Source organism: Oncorhynchus keta, chromosome 20 (genome assembly GCF_023373465.1).
Source record: "Oncorhynchus keta strain PuntledgeMale-10-30-2019 chromosome 20, Oket_V2, whole genome shotgun sequence".
In the NCBI taxonomy this organism is placed as follows: Eukaryota; Metazoa; Chordata; class Actinopteri; order Salmoniformes; family Salmonidae; genus Oncorhynchus; species Oncorhynchus keta.
In genome coordinates, this window is record NC_068440.1 from 12526326 (window position 1) to 12546554 (window position 20229).

At 43.5% G+C, this 20229-nt stretch overlaps 2 protein-coding genes across 2 annotated transcripts; both read right to left on the reverse strand.

Moving 5' to 3' along the window:
- On the reverse strand, positions 1–6969 carry LOC118399058 (mucin-5AC-like). Its single transcript, XM_052472081.1, has 8 exons — positions 6784–6969; positions 2390–4652; positions 2085–2251; positions 1619–1758; positions 1348–1409; positions 993–1093; positions 653–828; positions 1–515 (listed from the first exon to the last, which is right to left on the reverse strand). Exons 1-8 carry the CDS (start codon positions 6935–6937, stop codon positions 420–422), a joined length of 3159 nt encoding a protein of 1052 aa, XP_052328041.1. The 5' UTR covers positions 6938–6969; the 3' UTR covers positions 1–419.
- Positions 6970–7409: 440 nt separating this feature from the next.
- LOC127909812 (mucin-5AC-like) lies at positions 7410–14148 on the reverse strand. Its single transcript, XM_052471843.1, has 7 exons — positions 13844–14148; positions 10428–11325; positions 10144–10227; positions 8800–8985; positions 8467–8541; positions 8260–8376; positions 7410–7551 (listed from the first exon to the last, which is right to left on the reverse strand). The coding sequence occupies exons 1-7, from the start codon at positions 14010–14012 to the stop codon at positions 7410–7412; spliced, it is 1671 nt and encodes a 556-aa protein (XP_052327803.1). The 5' UTR covers positions 14013–14148.
- Positions 14149–20229: the final 6081 nt, after the last annotated feature.

Genomic DNA, 20229 nt, shown 5'->3' on the forward strand with positions numbered 1-20229 from the left:
TTGATTTGAAAGGCTTTTATTACATGTGTTAAATTGTATGATAAAGAAACAAGTGCTGTATTGCAGACTTTCAAATATAGTGAATTAATAGCTTAAATCAGCAGGGGAAATAACAAAAATCGAAAATAATATTTCTGTGTATATAAATGATTAAATTACATAAATGCATAATATACCAGCTCAGCTGTAGCTTTGACTAAAATGAGAAATACTGTATAATATTAAAAAGTAGTACATTGGGGAAACACGTGACCTATTAACCCTATCAAGAACAATGCAATTTTGTTATAAAAATAAAAGCAAGTCTGTGTTTGATCTTCTCAAACGTAATGGTGTATGGATTACATGAAAAATATATTATTTGTTGTGATGATGAGCAGATATAGATGATTGGCTGTTATTTTGATAGTCTTGTCACCTCAGAAGATGCCGTTTCTTGTGGTGTACTGTACGTTGTAAGCTCTGTGTTGTTGCCAGCGTCTCCTTAAAGCTGCACAGCCGCCACATAGCATGCACTGCAAAACAAGGATGGAGAAGTATCATTCACATGCAAATCAAATCATTGCAGAGATTTAGCATATTTTTTTTATATACTCTGTAAAATATGTAAATAATATACACAGTACACAAGTGAACACAAGCCTATACGTACACATAGCAGGATCCACAGGGGTACCAGAATGATAGCGATGCCACAGGGGATGATAATGGCCAGAGCCCAGCCAGGAAAACCTCTGTCACTTATACTGAAAGGAGTGGACAGCAAAGGGGTAGTAGGTGGTGAGGTGCTGGTAGTTGTTGTTGGTGCAACAGTGGTTGTTAGGAGACCTAGAATACAAAGTGAACAATATTTAGAGGGTATTATAAACTTGTGATATATGAAATTGTTTTCACATTTGAGTTTTACACACAAGTTGTTACATGCAGTTTGATGACTCACTGGCATCAAAAAAGCATAGCAATCATGACCAATGACAACAAAATCAGCGTACCTGAGACTTTTAAAACATCCCCTAGAAAGGCACTAGGGAGGTTGACGTCTTTCTCTTTGTATACATACGTCACGTTTGCCCTGATTTGATTGCCAACAACACTGTAAAGATACAAATGGTTTCCTGTGAGAGTTGAACTGTGGAATGTGTGAACAAGACCTATTCATGGAAATAATCCTCATATCAGATCATATAAATCATATGTAGTACTGATCCACAACTGGAACATATACAACACATGCTCCCTCCATCCTGTTTAGCCGTATAGACAGCAGCTGTATGAAATCAGCAGACATTCTAAAGAGTGCAGTTAAGAAAACTGGGTTGTTTTGGGAGGGCTTGAAGTTGTACTCACCTAAATTTGGCTTTGGGAAAGTCAAATTGTTTGCCGTTTGGTTCACTGAGAATATCATGCAGCTAAAAGGAGACATAAAATTAAGTTATGAATTATTAAGATGATCTGGCAGGACCATGGATGGTCATGGATTTCATGTCCAAGTTTTTAGATGTATTATGGCCAAATAATATTGCCAATTTGGCCCTTAAACATTCCTGTTGAATTCTGTTAATCAACTTTACAGTACAATATCCGAGATTGAGTAATCTAGTACGAAAAAGTATCTTACTAGGCTGTTAATTGAATCCTGTATCTGGCTGTAGGTATCATCGGTGAAAGTGACTCTAGCACTTTGAAGCAGTCTCTCCTCCATGGATACATTGGTTATTTTGAAACCAAGATCAACAGCAAATGAAGTATCTGAAAGTTCTGTGAGCACAAAAAAAACATCACTATATTTATTTTATTTAACCTTTAGTTAACTAGGCAAATCAATTAAGAACAAATTCTCATTTACAATTTACTATTGCAGCGGACAAAATGACCTGTTAGAATTTCTGAGTTTCAACAAAGATGATTCTGTGTGGAAAAGCCACATTTAAGAAGTATTTAGAAAGTGGTAGCAGTTAATTGTTTACTTATTAATAAACAATTATTCTAAGCAGACTTAATTGTCTTGAATTTTAGGAGGAAATCTGTTTTTCAAAGTTTTTCAAATCATACTTCATGATATAAGCCGAATGTGTTCAACTCACTGATATAAGTTGCATTCTGGAGGGTGGCTTGAGTGTTTCTTTGAATTTTGAAGGTCCTGAATTGTGTAGACAGTTTCTTGTCGACGGCACCAAGGACGACATCCTTACTGGGGACTGCTGTGTTGAGCTGGAACTCTAGTCTTACAAAAACCACCACTGTGCCAAATCTGAGAGAAAATGATAATACATTTGGACATTTTGTATGCTTTTATGAAAGCATTTGTGGTTAATGGCAGAGATACATTGTTCTTTGTTGCAAGGCTTCCTTGATTCACAATAAATATATATTAAATGATTTTGCTTACCTAGTTGATGCCACTGAAGCCGTAGAAGTTGAGGTAAATGATGCCATTGTGGTTGTCGAGGTAGGAAGTGCAATTGTGGTTGTACTTGTAGGAGCTGCAGTTGTGGTGGTTGAAGGACCTGCATTTGTAGTTGTAGTAGAAGTTGCAGTGGCGGTTGTCGTTAATATGGTTTTAGGACCTGCAGTTGTGATTGGTGTTGTAGGAGCTACAGTTGTGATTTCTTTATTAGCTTCGGTTGTGGTTGTCGTAGGAGGGAAAATGGTAGTAGGACCTGCAGTTGAGATTGACATTGTAGGAGCTACAGTTGTTGAGGTTGTCGTAGGTGATACAGTTGTGGTTGTCGAAGGAGGTAAAATGTTAGTAGGACCTGCAGTTGTGATTGACGTAGTAGGTGCTGCTGTTTTGTTTGTGGAAGCAGCTACAATTGTTGTTATAGGAGCTGCTGCAGTTGTGGTCGTGGGAGCAACAGTTGTTGAAGTAGAAGCTACAATTGTGGGGGTCATAAGAGCTGCAGTTGTGATGGTCTTAGGAGTCAAAATGGTAGTAGGACCTGCAGTTGCGATTGATGTAGTAGGTGCTGCACCTGTGGTTGTGGAAGCATCTGCAGTTGTTGTTGAAGTTGCAATTGTGGGGGGCATAGGAGCTACAGTTATGAGGTCTGTCGGAGCTTCAGTTGTGGTTGTCGTTGGAGTTAAATTGGTAGTAGGACCTGCAGTTGAGATTGACATTGCAGGAGCTACAGTTGTTGTAGTGGATGTTGTTGTGGTTGTCATAGGTGATACAGTTGTGGTTGTCGAAGGAGGCAAAATGGTAGTAGGACCTGCTGTTGTGAATGACGTAGTGGGTGCTGAAGTTGTAGAGGTAGTAGGAGCAAGAGTTGTTGTTGTAGGAGCTGCAGTTGGGATTGGCATTGAAGGAGCTAAAGTTGAGGAATTAGCTGCAGTTGTCGTTGAGACTGATGTTCCTAAAGTTATTGGTGCTACAGTTGTTGTAGAAGGAGCTTCTGTTGTGGTTGCAGTAGGGGATGCAGTAGTAAATGTAGAAGCAGCGACAGTTGTTGTTGTAGGACCTTCTGCAATTGTAGTGATCGTGGGAGCAACAGTTGTTGAAGTAGAAGCTGCAATTGTGGGGGTCATAAGAGCTACAGTTGTGATTTCTGTAGGAGCTTCAGTTGTGATTGTCTTAGGAGTCAAAATGGTAGTAGGACTTGCAGTTGTGGTTGTGGAAGCATCTGCAGTTGTTGTTGTAGGTGATGCTACAGTTGAAGTTGCAATTGTGGGGTGCATAGGAGCTACAGTTGTGATGTCTGTTGGAGCTTCAGTTGAGGTTGTCGTTGGAGTTAAATTGGCAGTAGGACCTGCAGCTGAGATTGACATTGTAGGAGCTACAGTTGTTGTTGTGGTTGTTGAAGGAGGTAAAATGGTAGTAGGACGTGCAGTTGTGAATAAAGTAGTTGGTGCTGAAGTTGTAGAGGTCATAGGAGCACGAGTTGTTGTTGTAGGAGCTGCAGTTGGGATTGGCGTTGAAGGAGCTAAAGTTGAGGAATTAGCTGCAGTTGTCGTTGGGACTGTTGTTCCTAAAGTCATTGGTGCTACAGGTGTTGTAGAAGGAGCTTCTGTTGTGGTTGCAGTAGGGAATGCAGTAGTAAATGTAGAAGCAGCTGCAGTTGTTGTTGTAGGAGCTTCTGCAGTTGTAGTGATCGTGGGAGCAACAGTTGTTGAAGAAGAAGCTGCCATTGTGGGGTTCAAAGGAGCAACAGTAGTGACATCTGAAGGAGCCTCAGTTGTGCTTGTCGTTGGAGTTAAAATGTTAGTAGGACCTGCAGTTGTGATTGACGTAGTAGGTGCTGCTGTTGTGTTTATGGAAGCATCTACAGTTGTTGTTATAGGAGATGCTGCAGTTGTGGTCGTGGGAGCAACAGTTGTTGAAGTAGAAGCTGCAATTGTGGGGGTCATAAGAGCTACAGTTGTGATTTCTGTAGGAGCTTCAGTTGTGATTGTCTTAGGAGTCAAAATGGTAGTAGGACTTGCAGTTGTGGTTGTGGAAGCATCTGTAGTTGTTGTTGTAGGTGATTCAACAGTTGAAGTTGCAATTGTGGGGTGCATAGGAGCTACAGTTGTGATGTCTGTTGGAGCTTCAGTTGAGGTTGTCGTTGGAGTTAAATTGGTAGTAGGACCTGCAATTGAGATTGACATTGTAGGAGCTACAGTTGCTGTAGTGGATGTTGTTGTGGTTGTCGAAGGAGGTAAAATGGTAGTAGGACCTGCAGTTGTGAATAAAGTAGTTGGTGCTGAAGTTGTCGAGGTCGTAGGAGCAAGAGTTGTTGTTGTAGGAGCTGCAGTTGGGATTGGCATTGAAGGAGCTAAAGTTGAGGAATTAGCTGCAGTTGTCGTTGAGACTGATGTTCCTAAAGTTATTGGTGCTACAGTTGTTGTAGAAGGAGCTTCTGTTGTGGTTGCAGTAGGGGATGCAGTAGTAAATGTAGAAGCAGCGACAGTTGTTGTTGTAGGACCTTCTGCAATTGTAGTTATCATGGGAGCAACAGTTGTTGAAGTAGAAGCTGCAATTGTGGGGGTCATAAGAGCTACAGTTGTGATGTCTGTTGGAGCTTCAGTTGAGGTTGTCGTTGGAGTTAAATTGGCAGTAGGACCTGCAGCTGAGATTGACATTGTAGGAGCTACAGTTGTTGTTGTGGTTGTTGAAGGAGGTAAAATGGTAGTAGGACGTGCAGTTGTGAATAAAGTAGTTGGTGCTGAAGTTGTAGAGGTCATAGGAGCACGAGTTGTTGTTGTAGGAGCTGCAGTTGGGATTGGCATCGAAGGAGCTAAAGTTGAGGAATTAGCTGCAGTTGTTGTTGGGACTGTTGTTCCTAAAGTCATTGGTGCTACAGTTGTTGTAAAAGGAGCTTCTGTTGTGGTTGCAGTAGGGGATGCAGTAGTAAATGTAGAAGCAGCTGCAGTTGTTGTTGTAGGAGCTTCTGCAGTTGTCATGATCGTGGGAGCTACAGTTGTTGAAGAAGCAGCTGCAATTGTGGGGTTCAAAGGAGCAACAGTAGTGACATTTGAAGGAGCCTCAGTTGTGCTTGTCGTTGGAGTTAAAATGTTAGTAGGATATGCAGTTGTGATTGACGTAGTAGGTGCTGCTGTTGTGTTTATGGAAGCATCTACAGTTGTTGTTATAGGAGCTGCTGCAGTTGTGGTCGTGGGAGCAACAGTTGTTGAAGTAGAAGCTGCAATTGTGGGGGTCATAAGAGCTACAGTTGTGATTTCTGTAGGAGCTTCAGTTGTGATTGTCTTAGGAGTCAAAATGGTAGTAGGACCTGCAGTTGGGATTGATGTAGTAGGTGCTGCACTTGTGGTTGTGGAAGCATCTGTAGTTGTTGTTGTAGGTGATTCAACAGTTGTAGTTGAAGTTGCAATCGTGGGGGGCATAGGAGCTACAGTTATGATGTCTGTAGGAGCTTCAGTCGTGGTTGTCATTGGAGTTAAATTGGTAGTAGGACCTGCAGTTGAGATTGACATTGTCGGAGCTACAGTTGTTGTAGTGGATGTTGTTGTGATTGTCGATTGAGGTAAAATGATAGTAGGACCTGCAGTTGGGATTGATGTAGTAGGTGCTACACTTGTGGTTGTGGAAGAATCTGTAGTTGTTATTGTAGGTGATGCTACAGTTGTAATTGAAGTTGCAATTGTGGGGGGCATGAGAGCTACAGTTGTGATTTCTGTAGGAGCTTCAGTTGTGATTGTCTTAGGAGTCAAAATGGTAGTAGGAGCTTCAGTTGTAATTGATGTAGTAGGTGCTGCACCTGTGGTTGTGGAAGCATCTGCAGTTGTTGTTGTAGGTGATGCTACAGTTGAAGTTGCAATTGTGGGGTCCATAGGAGCTACAGTTGTGATGTCTGTAGGAGCTTCAGTTGTGATTGTCTTAGGAGTCAAAATGGTAGTCGGACCTGCAGTTGGGATTGATGTAGTAGGTGCTGCACTTGCGGTTGTGGAAACATCTACAGTTGTTGTTATAGGAGCTGCTGCAGTTGTGGTCGTGGGAGCAACAGTTGTTGAAGTAGAAGCTGCAATTGTGGGGGTCATAAGAGCTACAGTTGTGATTTCTGTAGGAGCTTCAGTTGTGATTGTCTTCGGAGTCAAAATGGTAGTAGGACTTGCAGTTGTGGTTGTGGAAGCATCTGTAGTTGTTGTTGTAGGTGATTCAACAGTTGAAGTTGCAATTGTGGGGTGCATAGGAGCTACAGTTGTGATGTCTGTTGGAGCTTCAGTTGAGGTTGTCGTTGGAGTTAAATTGGTAGTAGGACCTGCAATTGAGATTGACATTGTAGGAGCTACAGTTGCTGTAGTGGATGTTGTTGTGGTTGTCGAAGGAGGTAAAAATGGTAGTAGGACCTGCAGTTGTGAATAAAGTAGTTGGTGCTGAAGTTGTCGAGGTCGTAGGAGCAAGAGTTGTTGTTGTAGGAGCTGCAGTTGGGATTGGCATTGAAGTAGCTAAAGTTGAGGAATTAGCTGCAGTTGTTGTTGGGACTGTTGTTCCTAAAGTCATTGGTGCTACAGTTGTTGTAAAAGGAGCTTCTGTTGTGGTTGCAAGGGGATGCAGTAGTAAAGAAGCAGCTGCAGTTGTGGTTGTGGAGCATCTGCAGTTGTCATGATCGTAGGGAGCTACAGTTGTTGAAGAAGCAGCTGCAATTGTGGGGTTCAAAGGAGCAACAGTAGTGACATTTGAAGGAGCCTCAGCTGTGCTTGTCGTTGGAGTTAAAATGTTAGTAGGATATGCAGTTGAGATTGACATTGTAGGAGCTACAGTTGTTGTAGTGGATGTTGTTGTGATTGTCGATTGAGGTAAAATGATAGTAGGACCTGCAGTTGGGATTGATGTAGTAGGTGCTACACTTGTGGTTGTGGAAGCATCTGTAGTTGTTGTTGTAGGTGATGCTACAGTTGTAATTGAAGTTGCAATTGTGGGGGGCATGAGAGCTACAGTTGTGTTTTCTGTAGGAGCTTCAGTTGTGATTGTCTTAGGAGTCAAAATGGTAGTCGGACCTGCAGTTGGGATTGATGTAGTAGGTGCTGCACTTGCGGTTGTGGAAACATCTACAGTTGTTGTTATAGGAGCTGCTGCAGTTGTGGTCGTGGGAGCAACAGTTGTTGAAGTAGAAGCTGCAATTGTGGGGGTCATAAGAGCTACAGTTGTGATTTCTGTAGGAGCTTCAGTTGTGATTGTCTTAGGAGTCAAAATGGTAGTAGGACCTGCAGTTGGGATTGATGTAGTAGGTGCTGCACTTGTGGTTGTGGAAGCATCTGTAGTTGTTGTTGTAGGTGATTCAACAGTTGTAGTTGAAGTTGCAATTGTGGGGGGCATAGGAGCTACAGTTATGATGTCTGTAGGAGCTTCAGTCGTGGTTGTCATTGGAGTTAAATTGGTAGTAGGACCTGCAGTTGAGATTGACATTGTCGGAGCTACAGTTGTTGTTGTGATTGTCGATTGAGGTAAAATGATAGTAGGACCTGCAGTTGGGATTGATGTAGTAGGTGCTACACTTGTGGTTGTGGAAGAATCTGTAGTTGTTATTGTAGGTGATGCTACAGTTGTAATTGAAGTTGCAATTGTGGGGGGCATGAGAGCTACAGTTGTGATTTCTGTAGGAGCTTCAGTTGTGATTGTCTTAGGAGTCAAAATGGTAGTAGGAGCTTCAGTTGTAATTGATGTAGTAGGTGCTGCACCTGTGGTTGTGGAAGCATCTGCAGTTGTTGTTGTAGGTGATGCTACAGTTGAAGTTGCAATTGTGGGGTCCATAGGAGCTACAGTTGTGATGTCTGTAGGAGCTTCAGTTGTGATTGTCTTAGGGGTCAAAATGGTAGTCGGACCTGCAGTTGGGATTGATGTAGTAGGTGCTGCACTTGCGGTTGTGGAAACATCTACAGTTGTTGTTATAGGAGCTGCTGCAGTTGTGGTCGTGGGAGCAACAGTTGTTGAAGTAGAAGCTGCAATTGTGGGGGTCATAAGAGCTACAGTTGTGATTTCTGTAGGAGCTTCAGTTGTGATTGTCTTCGGAGTCAAAATGGTAGTCGGACCTGCAGTTGGGATTGATGTAGTAGGTGCTGCACTTGTGGTTGTGGAAACATCTGTAGTTGTTGTTGTAGGTGATGCTACAGTTTTAATTGAAGTTGCAATTGTGGGGGGCATGAGAGCTACAGTTGTGATTTCTGTAGGAGCTTCAGTTGTGATCGTCTTAGCAGTCAAAATGGTAGTAGGACTTGCAGTTGTGGTTGTGGAAGCATCTGTAGTTGTTGTTGTAGGTGATTCAACAGTTGAAGTTGCAATTATGGGGTGCATAGGAGCTACAGTTGTGATGTCTGTTGGAGCTTCAGTTGAGGTTGTCGTTGGAGTTAAATTGGTAGTAGGACCTGCAATTGAGATTGACATTGTAGGAGCTACAGTTGCTGTAGTGGATGTTGTTGTGGTTGTCGAAGGAGGTAAAATGGTAGTAGGACCTGCAGTTGTGAATAAAGTAGTTGGTGCTGAAGTTGTCGAGGTCGTAGGAGCAAGAGTTGTTGTTGTAGGAGCTGCAGTTGGGATTGGCATTGAAGTAGCTAAAGTTGAGGAATTAGCTGCAGTTGTTGTTGGGACTGTTGTTCCTAAAGTCATTGGTGCTACAGTTGTTGTAAAAGGAGCTTCTGTTGTGGTTGCAGTAGGGGATGCAGTAGTAAATGTAGAAGCAGCTGCAGTTGTTGTTGTAGGAGCTTCTGCAGTTGTCATGATCGTGGGAGCTACAGTTGTTGAAGAAGCAGCTGCAATTGTGGGGTTCAAAGGAGCATCAGTAGTGACATTTGAAGGAGCCTCAGTTGTGCTTGTCGTTGGAGTTAAAATGTTAGTAGGATATGCAGTTGTGATTGACGTAGTAGGTGCTGCTGTTGTGTTTATGGAAGCATCTACAGTTGTTGTTATAGGAGCTGCTGCAGTTGTGGTCGTGGGAGCAACAGTTGTTGAAGTAGAAGCTGCAATTGTGGGGGTCATAAGAGCTACAGTTGTGATTTCTGTAGGAGCTTCAGTTGTGATTGTCTTAGGAGTCAAAATGGTAGTAGGACCTGCAGTTGGGATTGATGTAGTAGGTGCTGCACTTGTGGTTGTGGAAGCATCTGTAGTTGTTGTTGTAGGTGATTCAACAGTTGTAGTTGAAGTTGCAATTGTGGGGGGCATAGGAGCTACAGTTATGATGTCTGTAGGAGCTTCAGTCGTGGTTGTCATTGGAGTTAAATTGGTAGTAGGACCTGCAGTTGAGATTGACATTGTCGGAGCTACAGTTGTTGTAGTGGATGTTGTTGTGATTGTCGATTGAGGTAAAATGATAGTAGGACCTGCAGTTGGGATTGATGTAGTAGGTGCTACACTTGTGGTTGTGGAAGAATCTGTAGTTGTTATTGTAGGTGATGCTACAGTTGTAATTGAAGTTGCAATTGTGGGGGGCATGAGAGCTACAGTTGTGATTTCTGTAGGAGCTTCAGTTGTGATTGTCTTAGGAGTCAAAATGGTAGTAGGAGCTTCAGTTGTAATTGATGTAGTAGGTGCTGCACCTGTGGTTGTGGAAGCATCTGCAGTTGTTGTTGTAGGTGATGCTACAGTTGAAGTTGCAATTGTGGGGTCCATAGGAGCTACAGTTGTGATGTCTGTAGGAGCTTCAGTTGTGATTGTCTTAGGAGTCAAAATGGTAGTCGGATCTGCAGTTGGGATTGATGTAGTAGGTGCTGCACTTGCGGTTGTGGAAACATCTACAGTTGTTGTTATAGGAGCTGCTGCAGTTGTGGTCGTGGGAGCAACAGTTGTTGAAGTAGAAGCTGCAATTGTGGGGGTCATAAGAGCTACAGTTGTGATTTCTGTAGGAGCTTCAGTTGTGATTGTCTTCGGAGTCAAAATGGTAGTCGGACCTGCAGTTGGGATTGATGTAGTAGGTGCTGCACTTGTGGTTGTGGAAACATCTGTAGTTGTTGTTGTAGGTGATGCTACAGTTTTAATTGAAGTTGCAATTGTGGGGGGCATGAGAGCTACAGTTGTGATTTCTGTAGGAGCTTCAGTTGTGATCGTCTTAGCAGTCAAAATGGTAGTAGGACTTGTGGTTGTGGAAGCATCTGTAGTTGTTGTTGTAGGTGATTCAACAGTTGAAGTTGCAATTGTGGGGTGCATAGGAGCTACAGTTGTGATGTCTGTTGGAGCTTCAGTTGAGGTTGTCGTTGGAGTTAAATTGGTAGTAGGACCTGCAATTGAGATTGACATTGTAGGAGCTACAGTTGCTGTAGTGGATGTTGTTGTGGTTGTCGAAGGAGGTAAAATGGTAGTAGGACCTGCAGTTGTGAATAAAGTAGTTGGTGCTGAAGTTGTCGAGGTCGTAGGAGCAAGAGTTGTTGTTGTAGGAGCTGCAGTTGGGATTGGCATTGAAGTAGCTAAAGTTGAGGAATTAGCTGCAGTTGTTGTTGGGACTGTTGTTCCTAAAGTCATTGGTGCTACAGTTGTTGTAAAAGGAGCTTCTGTTGTGGTTGCAGTAGGGGATGCAGTAGTAAATGTAGAAGCAGCTGCAGTTGTTGTTGTAGGAGCTTCTGCAGTTGTCATGATCGTGGGAGCTACAGTTGTTGAAGAAGCAGCTGCAATTGTGGGGTTCAAAGGAGCAACAGTAGTGACATTTGAAGGAGCCTCAGTTGTGCTTGTCGTTGGAGTTAAAATGTTAGTAGGATATGCAGTTGTGATTGACGTAGTAGGTGCTGCTGTTGTGTTTATGGAAGCATCTACAGTTGTTGTTATAGGAGCTGCTGCAGTTGTGGTCGTGGGAGCAACAGTTGTTGAAGTAGAAGCTGCAATTGTGGGGGTCATAAGAGCTACAGTTGTGATTTCTGTAGGAGCTTCAGTTGTGATTGTCTTAGGAGTCAAAATGGTAGTAGGACCTGCAGTTGGGATTGATGTAGTAGGTGCTGCACTTGTGGTTGTGGAAGCATCTGTAGTTGTTGTTGTAGGTGATTCAACAGTTGTAGTTGAAGTTGAAATTGTGGGGGGCATAGGAGCTACAGTTATGATGTCTGTAGGAGCTTCAGTCGTGGTTGTCATTGGAGTTAAATTGGTAGTAGGACCTGCAGTTGAGATTGACATTGTCGGAGCTACAGTTGTTGTAGTGGATGTTGTTGTGATTGTCGATTGAGGTAAAATGATAGTAGGACCTGCAGTTGGGATTGATGTAGTAGGTGCTACACTTGTGGTTGTGGAAGAATCTGTAGTTGTTATTGTAGGTGATGCTACAGTTGTAATTGAAGTTGCAATTGTGGGGGGCATGAGAGCTACAGTTGTGATTTCTGTAGGAGCTTCAGTTGTGATTGTCTTAGGAGTCAAAATGGTAGTCGGACCTGCAGTTGGGATTGATGTAGTAGGTGCTGCACTTGCGGTTGTGGAAACATCTGCAGTTGTTGTTGTAGGTGATGCTGCAGTTGTGGTCGTGGGAGCAACAGTTGTTGAAGTAGAAGCTGCAATTGTGGGGGTCATAAGAGCTACAGTTGTGATTTCTGTAGGAGCTTCAGTTGTGATTGTCTTCGGAGTCAAAATGGTAGTCGGACCTGCAGTTGGGATTGATGTAGTAGGTGTTGCACTTGTGGTTGTGGAAACATCTGTAGTTGTTGTTGTAGGTGATGCTACAGTTTTAATTGAAGTTGCAATTGTGGGGGGCATGAGAGCTACAGTTGTGATTTCTGTAGGAGCTTCAGTTGTGATCGTCTTAGCAGTCAAAATGGTAGTAGGACCTGCAGTTGGGATTGATGTAGTAGGTGCTGCACCTGTGGATGTGGAAGCATCTGCAGTTGTTGTTGTAGGTGATGCTGCAGTTGTGGTCGTGGGAGCAACAGTTGTTGAAGTAGGAGCTGCAATTGTGGGGGTCATAAGAGCTACAGTTGTGATTTCTGTAGGAGCTTCAGTTGTGATTGTCTTAGGAGTCAAAATGGTAGCAGGACTTGCAGTTGTGGTTGTGGAAGCATCTGTAGTTGTTGTTGTAGGTGATTCAACAGTTGAAGTTGCAATCGTGGGGGCATAGGAGCTACAGTTATGATGTCTGTAGGAGCTTCAGTCGTGGTTGTCATTGGAGTTAAATTGGTAGTAGGACCTGCAGTTGAGATTGACATTGTAGGAGCTACAGTTGTTGTAGTGGATGTTGTTGTGATTGTCGATTGAGGTAAAATGATAGTAGGACCTGCAGTTGGGATTGATGTAGTAGGTGCTACACTTGTGGTTGTGGAAGCATCTGTAGTTGTTGTTGTAGGTGATGCTACAGTTGTAATTGAAGTTGCAATTGTGGGGGGCATGAGAGCTACAGTTGTGTTTTCTGTAGGAGCTTCAGTTGTGATTGTCTTAGGAGTCAAAATGGTAGTCGGACCTGCAGTTGGGATTGATGTAGTAGGTGCTGCACTTGCGGTTGTGGAAACATCTACAGTTGTTGTTGTAGGTGATTCAACAGTTGTAGTTGAAGTTGAAATTGTGGGGGGCATAGGAGCTACAGTTATGATGTCTGTAGGAGCTTCAGTCGTGGTTGTCATTGGAGTTAAATTGGTAGTAGGACCTGCAGTTGAGATTGACATTGTCGGAGCTACAGTTGTTGTAGTGGATGTTGTTGTGATTGTCGATTGAGGTAAAATGATAGTAGGACCTGCAGTTGGGATTGATGTAGTAGGTGCTACACTTGTGGTTGTGGAAGAATCTGTAGTTGTTATTGTAGGTGATGCTACAGTTGTAATTGAAGTTGCAATTGTGGGGGGCATGAGAGCTACAGTTGTGATTTCTGTAGGAGCTTCAGTTGTGATTGTCTTAGGAGTCAAAATGGTAGTCGGACCTGCAGTTGGGATTGATGTAGTAGGTGCTGCACTTGCGGTTGTGGAAACATCTGCAGTTGTTGTTATAGTGATGCTGCAGTTGTGGTCGTCGGAGCAACAGTTGTTGAAGTAGAAGCTGCAATTGTGGGGGTCATAAGAGCTACAGTTGTGATTTCTGTAGGAGCTTCAGTTGTGATTGTCTTAGGAGTCAAAATGGTAGTCGGACCTGCAGTTGGGATTGATGTAGTAGGTGCTGCACTTGTGGTTGTGGAAACATCTGTAGTTGTTGTTGTAGGTGATGCTACAGTTTTAATTGAAGTTGCAATTGTGGGGGCATAGAGAGCTACAGTTGTGATTTCTGTAGGAGCTTCAGTTGTGATTGTCTTAGCAGTCAAAATGGTAGTAGGACCTGCAGTTGGGATTGATGTAGTAGGTGCTGCACCTGTGGATGTGGAAGCATCTGCAGTTGTTGTTGTAGGTGATGCTGCAGTTGTGGTCGTGGGAGCAACAGTTGTTGAAGTAGGAGCTGCAATTGTGGGGGTCATAAGAGCTACAGTTGTGATTTCTGTAGGAGCTTCAGTTGTGATTGTCTTAGGAGTCAAAATGGTAGCAGGACTTGCAGTTGTGGTTGTGGAAGCATCTGTAGTTGTTGTTGTAGGTGATTCAACAGTTGAAGTTGCAATCGTGGGGGGCATAGGAGCTACAGTTATGATGTCTGTAGGAGCTTCAGTCGTGGTTGTCATTGGAGTTAAATTGGTAGTAGGACCTGCAGTTGAGATTGACATTGTAGGAGCTACAGTTGTTGTAGTGGATGTTGTTGTGATTGTCGATTGAGGTAAAATGATAGTAGGACCTGCAGTTGGGATTGATGTAGTAGGTGCTACACTTGTGGTTGTGGAAGCATCTGTAGTTGTTGTTGTAGGTGATGCTACAGTTGTAATTGAAGTTGCAATTGTGGGGGGCATGAGAGCTACAGTTGTGTTTTCTGTAGGAGCTTCAGTTGTGATTGTCTTAGGAGTCAAAATGGTAATAGGAGCTTCAGTTGTGATTGATGTAGTAGGTGCTGCACCTGAGGTTGTGGAAGCATCTGCAGTTGTTGTTATAGGAGCTGCTGCAGTTGTGGTCGTCGGAGCAACAGTTGTTGAAGTAGAAGCTGCAATTGTGGGGGTCATAAGAGCTACAGTTGTGATTTCTGTAGGAGCTTCAGTTGTGATTGTCTTAGGAGTCAAAATGGTAGTAGGACCTGCAGTTGGGATTGATGTAGTAGGTGCTGCACTTGACTTGTGGTTGTGGAAGCATCTGCAGTTGTTGTTGTAGGTGATTCAACAGTTGTAGTTGAAGTTGCAATTGTGGGGGCATAGGAGCTATAGTTATGATGTCTGTGATCAGTCTGTCATTGGAGTTAAATTGGTAGTAGGACCTGCAGTTGAGATTGACATTGTAGGAGTCAGTTGTTGTTGGATGTTGTTGTGAAAGGTAAAATGATAGTAGGACCTGCAGTTGAGATAGGTGACATTGTGTAGGTGAGTTGTTGTAGTGGATAGGAGCTTCAGTTGTGATTGTGGCTAGGAGCTTCAGTTGTGATTGATGTAGTAGGTGCTGCACCTGAGGTTGTGGAAGCATCTGCAGTTGTTGTTGTAGGTGATGCTACAGTTGAAGTTGCAATTGTGGGGTGCATAGGAGCTACAGTTGTGATGTCTGTTGGAGCTTCAGTTGAGGTTGTCGTTGGAGTTAAATTGGCAGTAGGACCTGCAGTTGAGATTGACATTGTAGGTGCTGCTGTTGTGTTTATGGAAGTATCTACACTTGTTGTTATAGGAGCTGCTGCATTTGTGGTCGTGGGAGCAACAGTTGTTGAAGTAGAAGCTGCAATTGTGGGGGTCATAAGAGCTACAGTTGTGATTTCTGTAGGAACTTCAGTTGTGATTGTCTTAGGAGTCAAAATGGTTGTCGGACCTGCAGTTGGGATTGATGTAGTAGGTGCTGCACTTGTGGTTGTGGAAACATCTGTAGTTGTTGTTGTAGGTGATGCTACAGTTTTAATTGAAGTTGCAATTGTGGGGGGCATGAGAGCTACAGTTGTGATTTCTGTAGGAGCTTCAGTTGTGATCGTCTTAGTTGTCAAAATGGTAGTAGGACCTGCATTTGGGATTGATGTAGTAGGTGCTGCACTTGCGGTTGTGGAAACATCTGCAGTTGTTGTTGTAGGTGATGCTGCAGTTGTGGTCGTGGGAGCAACAGTTGTTGAAGTAGAAGCTGCAATTGTTGGGGTCATAAGAGCTACAGTTGTTATTTCTGTAGGAGCTTCAGTTGTGATTGTCTTAGGAGTCAAAATGGTAGTAGGACCTGCAGTTGGGATTGATGTAGTAGGTGCTGCACTTGTGGTTGTGGAAGCATCTGCAGTTGTTGTTGTAGGTGATTCAACAGTTGTAGTTGAAGTTGCAATTGTGGGGGGCATAGGAGCTACAGTTATGATGTCTGTAGGAGCTTCAGTCGTGGTTGTCATTGGAGTTAAATTGGTAGTAGGACCTGCAGTTGAGATTGACATTGTCGGAGCTACAGTTGTTGTAGTGGATGTTGTTGTGATTGTCGATTGAGGTAAAATGATAGTAGGACCTGCAGTTGGGATTGATGTAGTAGGTGCTACACTTGTGGTTGTGGAAGCATCTGTAGTTGTTGTTGTAGGTGATGCTACAGTTGAAGTTGCAATCGTGGGGGGCATAGGAGCTACAGTTATGATGTCTGTTGGAGCTTCAGTTGAGGTTGTCGTTGGAGTTAAATTGGTAGTAGGACCTGCAGTTGAGATTGACATTGTAGGAGCTACAGTTGTTGTAGTGGATGTTGTTGTGGTTGTCGATTGAGGTAAAATGGTAGTAGGACCTGCAGTTGTGATTGACGTAGTAGGTGCTGCTGTTGTGTTTATGGAAGCATCTACAGTTGTTGTTATAGGAGCTGCTGCATGTGTGGTCGTGGGAGCAACAGTTGTTGAAGTAGAAGCTGCAATTGTGGGGTCATAAGAGCTACAGTTGTGATTTCTGTAGGAGCTTCAGTTGTGGTTGTCGAAGGAGGTAAAATGGTAGTAGGACCTGCAGTTGGGATTGATGTAGTAGGTGCTGCACTTGTGGTTGTGGAAACATCTGCAGTTGTTGTTGTAGGTGATTCAACAGTTGTAGTTGAAGTTGCAATTGTGGTGGGCATAGGAGCTACAGTTATGATGTCTGTTGGAGCTTCAGTTGTGGTTGTCGTTGGAATTAAATTGGTAGTAGGACCTGCAGTTGAGATTGACATTGTAGGAGCTACAGTTGTAGTGGATGTTGTTATGGTTGTCGAAGGAGGTAAAATGGTAGTAGGACCTGCAGTTGTGAATAAAGTAGTTGGTGCTGAAGTTGTAGAGGTCGTAGGAGCAAGAGTTGTTGTTGTAGGAGCTGCAGTTGGGATTGGTATTGAAGGAGCTAAAGTTGAGGAATTAGCTGCAGTTGTCGTTGGGACTGTTGTTCCTAAAGTCATTGGTGCTACATTTGTTGTAGAAGTAGCTTCTGTTGTGGTTGCAGTCGGGGTTGCAGTAGTAAATGTAGAAGCAGCTGCAGTTGTTGTTGTAGGAGCTTCTGCAGTTGTAGTGATCGTGGGAGCTACAGTTGTTGAAGAAGAAGCTGCCATTGTGGGGTTGAAAGGAGCAACAGTAGTGATGTCTGAAGGAGCCTCAGTTGTGCTTGTTGTTGGAGTTAAAATGTTAGTAGGACCTGCAGTTGTGATTGACGTAGTAGGTGCTGCTGTTGTGTTTATGGAAGCATCTACAGTTGTTGTTATAGGAGCTGCTGCAGTTGTGGTCGTGGGAGCAACAGTTGTTGAAGTAGAAGCTGCAATTGTGGGGGTCATAAGAGCTACAGTTGTGATTTCTGTAGGAGCTTCAGTTGTGATTTCTTTAGGAGCTTCAGTTGTGATTGTCTTTGGAGTCAAAATGGTAGTAGGACCTGCAGTTGAGATTGACATTGTAGGAGCTACAGTTGTTGTAGTGGATGTTGTTGTGGTAGTCGATTGAGGTAAAATGATAGTAGGATCTGCAGTTGGGATTGATGTAGTAGGTGCTGCACTTGTGGTTGTGGAAGCATCTGTCGTTGTTGTTGTAGGTGATGCTACAGTTCTAATTGAAGTTGCAATTGTGGGGGGCATGAGAGCTACAGTTGTGATTTCTGTAGGAGCTTCAGTTGTGATTGTCTTAGGAGTCAAAATGGTAGTAGGAGCTTCAGTTGTAATTGATGTAGTAGGTGCTGCACCTGTGGATGTGGAAGCATCTGTTGTTGTTGTTGTAGGTGATTCAACAATTGTAGTTGAATTTGCAATTATGGTGGGCATAGGAGCTACAGTTATGATGTCTGTAGGAGCTTCAGTTGTGATTAATGTAGTAGGTGCTGCACCTGTGGAAGCATCTGCAGTTGTTGTTGTAGGTGATGCTACAGTTGAAGTTGCAATTGTGGGGTGCATATTAGCTACAGTTGTGATGTCTGTTGGAGCTTCAGTTGAGGTTGTCTTAGGAGTCAAAATGGTAGTAGGACCTGCAGTTGTGATTGATGTAGTAGGTGCTGCACCTGTGGTTGTGGAAGCATCTACAGTTGTTGTTATAGGAGCTGCTGCAGTTGTGGTCGTGGGAGCAACAGTTGTTGAAGTAGAAGCTGCAATTGTGGGGGTCATAAGAGCTACAGTTGTGATTTCTGTAGGAGCTTCAGTTGTGATTGTCTTAGGAGTCAAAATGGTAGTAGGATCTGCAGTTGGGATTGATGTAGTAGGTGCTGCACTTGTGGTTGTGGAAGCATCTGTAGTTGTTGTTGTAGGTGATGCTACAGTTGAAGTTGCAATTGTGGGGTGCATAGGAGCTACAGTTGTGATGTCTGTTGGAGCTTCATTTGAGGTTGTCGTTGGAGTTAAATTGGTAGTAGGACCTGCAGTTGAGATTGACATTGTAGGAGCTACAGTTGTTGTAGTGGATGTTGTTGTGGTTGTCGAAGGAGGTAAAATGGTAGTAGGACCTGCAGTTGTGATTCGCGTAGTAGGTGCTGCTGTTGTGTTTATGGAAGCATCTACAGTTGTTGTTATAGGAGCTGCTGCATTTGTGGTTGTGGGAGCAACAGTTGTTGAAGTAGAAGCTGCAATTGTGGGGGTCATAAGAGCTACAGTTGTGATTTCTGTAGGAGCTTCAGTTGTTATTGTCTTAGGAGTCAAAATGGTAGTCGGACCTGCAGTTGGGATTGATGTAGTAGGTGCTGCACTTGTGGTTGTGGAAACATCTGTAGTTGTTGTTGTAGGTGATGCTACAGTTGAAGTTGCAATTGTGGTGGGCATAGGAACTACAGTTATGATGTCTGTAGGAGTTTCAGTTGTGGTTGTCGTTGGAGTTAAATTGGTAGTAGGACCTGCAGTTGAGATTGACATTGTAGGAGCTACAGTTGTTGTAGTGGATGTTGTTGTGGTTGTCGATTGAGGTAAAATGATAGTAGGATCTGCAGTTGGGATTGATGTACTAGGTGCTGCACTTGTGGTTGTGGAAGCATTTGTAGTTGTTGTTGTAGGTGATGCTACAGTTCTAATTGAAGTTGCAATTGTGGGGGTCATAAGAGCTACAGTTGTGATTTCTGTAGGAGCTTCAGTTGTGATTGTCTTAGGAGTCAAAATGTTAGTAGGACCTGCAGTTGGGATTGATGTAGTAGGTGCTGCACCTGTGGTTGTGGAAGCATCTGTTGTTGTTGTTGTAGGTGATTCAACAATTGTAGTTGAATTTGCAATTATGGTGGGCATAGGAGCTACAGTTATGATGTCTGTAGGAGCTTCAGTTGTGATTGATGTAGTAGGTGCTGCACCTGTGGAAGCATCTGCATTTGTTGTTGTAGGTGATGCTACAGTTGAAGTTGCAATTGTGGGGTGCATAGGAGCTACAGTTGTGATGTCTGTTGGAGCTTCAGTTGAGGTTGTCTTTGGAGTCAAAATGGTAGTAGGACCTGCAGTTGTGAATAAAGCAGTGGGTGCTGAAGTTGTAGAGGTTGTAGGAGCAAGAGTTGTTGTTGTAGAAGCTGCAGTTGGGATTGGCATTGAAGGAGCTACAGTTGAGGAATTAGCTGCAGTTGTCGTTGGGACTGTTGTTCCTAAAGTCATTGGTGCTACAGTTGTTGTAGAAGGAGCTTCTGTTGTGGTGTCAGTAGGGGATGCAGTAGTAAATGTAGAAGCAGCTACAGTTGTTGTTGTAGGAGCTTCTGCAGTTGTTGTAGCAGAAGCTTCTGTTGTGGTTGCTGTAGGAGCTACATTTGTGTTTGTCGTAGGATTTACAATGGTAGTAGGTCCTTCAGTTTTGAATGGCGATGTGGGAGCTCCAGTTGTTGAAAGATATGTTGTCGTAGGTGCTCCAGTTGTTGTTGTGGCTGCTGTAGGTGCTACAGTTGTGGTTGTCGTAGGAGTTAAAATGGTAGTAGGACCTTCGGTTGCGATTGGCGTTGTTGGAGCTACAGTTGTCGAAGGGGAGATTGTTGTGTTTGTCGTAGGTGCTATAGTTGTTTTTGAAGAAGCTTCAGTTGTGGTTCCAGTAAGGGCTGCAGTAGTTTTTGTAGAAGAAGCTTCAGTTGTGGTTGCAGTAAGGTCTGCAGTAGTTGGTGTGGAAGAAGCTGCAGTCGTGGTTGCAGTAGGTAATGCAGTAGTGGTTGTGGAAGCAGCTTCAGTTGTGGTAGTAGTAGCTGCAGTTGTCGAAGGGGATGTTGTCGAATCTGCTGTAGTTGTTGTAGAAGAAGCTTCAGTTGTGGTTGCAGCAGGGTCTGCAGTAGTGCTTGTGGAAGCAGCTTCAGTTGTTGTTGTAAGAGCTGCTGCTGTTGAAGTGGCCGTGGGAGCTCCGGTCGTTGTAGTAGGAGCTGCAGTTGTCGTAGGGGATGTTGTTGTGGAAGTCGTAGTTTCTACAGTTGTTGTAGAAGACGCTTCTGTTGTGGTTGCAGTAGGGGCTGCAGTAGTGCTTGTGGAAGCAGGTTC